Below are 4915 nucleotides of genomic sequence, written 5' to 3'. Positions count from 1 at the left end.
TATATATATATATACAAAGAAGGAAAATTAATTTTACATTCATTAAAATTCACATATCAAATGGATCTGTGACGTGTAACATGACATTAGCAATTTATCATTATAGATTATTCGAAAAATTATTTCGTTTTTCTGTACAATAATAATCAGTACGTTTATCATTTATAAAGATTATGATAATCACGTTTATCACGCTGTAAAGTAACACTTTCAAGTTTTTTCATTTTTTTTTAAATATATTTATATCGTTTCAAAATGTATTTTGTAATCACAAACGTATCACTCGATGTGCAATAGTAAATTCATTTACTTATGCTCTTTTCGGAAAACTGATCGTATATACTATATATATACGTAGAATGATCTCTGCAATGGCACTACAATACAGCTTGTTTGCATTACATTATTATTAAAAATCTGAGTGATTTATAAGCACGTTGTGGTATATTGTTATTTTATAACGATGCCGATCGATGAAAATTAAGAGATTTCTCATAACATCTCTTACATTTTAGACCTAACCTTCCGAAAGATAAAAATTCCAATTTATTTCAATAGCGACAAACTATGATAATTCGACAAATATTTATATTGTACGTTAGGCTTGATGACGTCTTATTATCGATATCGGTGATGCAGCGAACGAGGAAAACCAAACTTTTGGGTATACTTTCTGTGATTCACAGCGAAAGGATCGCGATAGTTGTAAAGAGGAGCAACGGCGAACTGCGAATAAGCTCGACGGAATGGCATAGCTTGCAATGAGGAAACTTGCAATATAACAAGCAATAATTAAACCCCTCTTAATTCCATGTATATTAAACGATTATGTGGATGCTTAAACGAGAATTTATTGAATTATAAACGAGCAAGCCAAGGAATAAGGTGAAATACCAATTTTACATATTCTTACTAATCGTAAACGATTACAGTACATATAGCGACATACTAAATTATACGATTATGTATCGACTTAAAAGAAAAAGAACAAAAAATGGTATATATACATAACGATAGGCCGCCCGCGAGCGAGCGGGCGAGCAAGACGCTAATCTAATCTACGTAAGTACGTAAAAGTTTCAATTTTACACTACCGATAATAATGACATAACGATAAGACTATATAAGATATATTGATGATTTATAATAATAATAATAACGTTGTACAGAATATTTATGAAAGACCCGCTATTGGTGGGAGAACCGAGTGTTCCCCTTCCGCGTGAAACGTTAAATCGTGATCGCGACTGCTGCGTTGAGAAATTGACACAGCACCCGTTCAATCGCTCGAGTAAAATTCAGAAGTGTAAGTTAAACGAGGGGAATATCGACTCTCTATCCAACAGCGGCCAAGACTATAATGGATGTTTTGTAAGATAAAAACAAAACGACCGCGGAGCGCCGAGGTTGCGTTCGAGGAAGCGAATCGATCGATTGACCCGGTCGATGGAAAGAATTCCGGGTCCGTCGACGATGCTTTTCTCAAACAGGGCGAGGGAGACACGAGGATCAATCGATTGCACTCGAGCGATTTATGAGAGAATATTACTCGGTCCCGGGTTCACTCAGTTGGGAAAAGCGAGATAGGAACAAAAGATAGAAAGTGAGAAATTATCCGCCACGAGGCGCATGCGAGGGCCGATAATCTAATTAATTGTGTATGTATACAAACAAAAATAAATATAATATTGCGATTATAAATATTAAACTAATAAAGAATAACAATATATATTATACCCCTCTGTACATATAAATATATATTATATGATACGATGATTATTGCGATATATGATTTATTATAAATATATATACATAAATATAAATATAATTCACATGAATTCTCTCACATTATTATGTTTATTATTGTTTACTTATAATTATTGAAAATTATTATCATTGCGACGATGACGAGGATAATGACGAGGAAGATGATGATGATGATGACGATTATGATGATTATTATTATTATTACGATAATATTATTAATATTTAAGAAAAGGTTCACAACGTGCCGTGTGTATGTGGGAATAAAATATATAATATAATGGACATTGTTCAATTCAATCTAATGTCTTTGTGGTTTATTGCTCGATCCCTACCTTCCAATACTGAATTATATACCCGCAATTACAAATTTCATAAATTTATCCACTTTGCTCAGCTTTTATTCCATATATAATTATAATTTTATCGTAAAAATTAATATATGTAACATAAATGCAAATAATTAAGAACAAACAATCTAATTATTTAGATAAAAATAGCCAAAAAAATCGAATTTTTGGAATTATACTTATTCAAATAACAAATTATTTCAAATAACAACTGTCTTAATAATAATTCTTTAGAGCCGCAGTGTATAAATTAGAATATTATTAGATGCAAAGATCCAATAATAATTATAATTATTGAATGTTTGACATCTATAACAACGTGTTGTTTTACAATAACTGTTTAAAAAAATTATTATTAAACTGAGTACTAAATAATTCCATAAATATCAATTTTTAAAAAGTATTCGTGAACTTTTAAAGTATAAACGATATTCGAGAATTTATCAAAAGATTGAAGAATACGAAGCTTTGAGTACAAGCTTTGATGCCAAAGAAAAATAATTAATAATATTCCATAGGTTGAAACCGAACGCCGCAATTTATTATCTCAATTATAATCGTGATTAGATAGAAACTAAATTATCTTATATGTGCATCAAGCTGCAACTACATATATATACAATAGTTTTTCTTCAATATTTCTCATCTCTTGTTATTTATGTAAAATATTATAAAAAATTACCTAATGTCATCTCCAAAGTACATTAGACGATGTATAATATATAGCAGCTGATTCGCAATTCGTGCCATTGTTTCCAATCGCAAGTATGACTTCGTACCATTGTTTCCGTTACACGCAAAGTGCGCATCATTTATCCTTGTTTAACACTTTGCGAATAACAACAATAAAATAATACTTCATGCGTATTATATGCATGCAGCCTATGCGTTTCACCGTAATTATCGAAAATTACGTGTCAATTACGTCACAATTCGTCAATTTTTACGCATGTTTTTACGCACGAAACGTCCGCGAAATCAAAGAATTTATCGCAATTATTGAGAGCGAATTTACAATCGAACAACACCATCATACCGCGCGAGTGACGTGACGTAGGCGGCGCTCGTTTCGAGAATTGTAAGCGTCGACTTATCGACTATCGAACGACCAACGTGGCTGCCTCCCGGCAGCCCCGGCACCCCGTGAGAATTGACGCTATACTTTTGACAATTGTGGACGATTGTAAAACGCGACGTGACGTGATAGGCGAGTCAATTGCAAATTCGACTCGCGATTCGCATTTTGTGATATCACGTGCAAGATGGGAATTTTCTTCGCTAAGAAAAAACAACCGAGCCGGGTCACTGAGCAGGACAAAGCAATCCTGGTAAGAGAAGTGGTCTTAACCCTTTCTTCAGAACATTATTTCTGAAACTGTCAAATCATTCTCTTATCGTTGGTCACACTTAACTCAACCCGTAAGTTGTTAGTAATTATTTGATTCGCATTACAGACAGAAAATTAAGTCAAATACGTAGTACACAAAAATCAGAAGTATGTAGTGCATATTATAACCTCGAAACTGTCTGAGACGCATTTTTTGACATTTGCAGCAAGTGAAACAGACAAGGGATAAAATGAAGCAGTACCAGAAGAAAATCGAGCAAAGCTTGGAGAAGGAACGATTGCTTGCAAAGGAACTTTTGAAAAATGGCAAAAAAGAGTACGTATCTTACGTTTAATTATTATATGAAAAGAAAGTATATTGTGTATTTAATTGTACATACTATATTTAATTGCATACTTTATATTAGCGTTATATAATACACAATATTTATTCTATATTACATTTATTTGAAAATTAGTACATTACTTATTAGCTAAAATTTTTCGGCAATTAGAAATTTAAGATGGATTATATGTTTATGTATAATTTCTTTTATGTGTGATTTAAAAAAAATTTCTTAGTCATTTTTTATAGATTTTTGCTTAATTGATATATTACATAACATATTAATTACATTTCATTATCTTAAAATTATTTTGTAATTATTTATTCTTACAGTCGTGCATTACTATTGTTACGCAAGAAGAAATATCAAGAACAAGTTCTGACTCGTGCAGACGGTCAGCTAGAAAATCTTGAGCGTATGGTTCATGATTTGGAATTTGCTCAAGTTGAAATAAAAGTTGTTGATGGCCTAAAAACTGGCAATACTGCATTGAAGCAATTACACGCTTTGTTGTCTATCGATGAAATTGAAAAAGTTATGGATGAGACGAGAGAAGGCATCGAAAAGCAAAGAGAAATAGATGAAGTATTGACATCAACTTTTGCTGTAGAGGAAGAAATTGACGAGAGTGAAATTGAAGCAGAATTGGATGCATTGATGGAAGCAGACATTAATGAGAAAGCTCCTGAAATACCAAAGGATGTTTTATTACCAGATGTACCAAAGGAATTACCGGAAGAAGAGAAGAGTCGTACGAAAGAAAAGATTCAAGAGCCGATTGCAGTAATGGCATAAAACTCAGGAATTGATGGACTTTTGTTGAATTAAGATTTTGTGCAATGAACTATGTATATATGTACAGTAAATAACTCGTACTACTATAAGTATAGTTTATAAAGTTTTATCTACAAATCAAAATTTTAATATAAGTATTACTTTTCATTTTATTGTATGTTATATAAAATAACGCAATGTACATATCCGAATATAAAAATGCAGTAATGAAAGATGTATGGAGTAAATAAACATAAGTTTTCCATGTATTTTATTTAATCTATGATCAAATATGAGATAGATATATTTCTACGTGCATAGGTAAATATTACAAATTTTTGTTTCGACAACTT

General features: G+C 31.7%; 1 protein-coding gene across 1 annotated transcript; it reads left to right on the top strand.

Moving 5' to 3' along the window:
- Positions 1 to 3237: 3237 nt before the first annotated feature.
- Positions 3238 to 4664, top strand: LOC108746476 (charged multivesicular body protein 6). The gene is made up of 3 exons (XM_018483274.1): positions 3238 to 3442; positions 3669 to 3778; positions 4121 to 4664. The coding sequence occupies exons 1-3, from the start codon at positions 3377 to 3379 to the stop codon at positions 4581 to 4583; spliced, it is 639 nt and encodes a 212-aa protein (XP_018338776.1). The 5' UTR covers positions 3238 to 3376; the 3' UTR covers positions 4584 to 4664.
- The last annotated feature ends 251 nt before the right edge of the window (positions 4665 to 4915 follow it).

The sequence above is a fragment of the Trachymyrmex septentrionalis genome, unplaced genomic scaffold (assembly GCF_001594115.1).
Source record: "Trachymyrmex septentrionalis isolate Tsep2-gDNA-1 unplaced genomic scaffold, Tsep1.0 scaffold172, whole genome shotgun sequence".
Taxonomy (NCBI): Eukaryota; Metazoa; Arthropoda; class Insecta; order Hymenoptera; family Formicidae; genus Trachymyrmex; species Trachymyrmex septentrionalis.
This window is presented reverse-complemented; position numbering and strand designations above follow the sequence as displayed.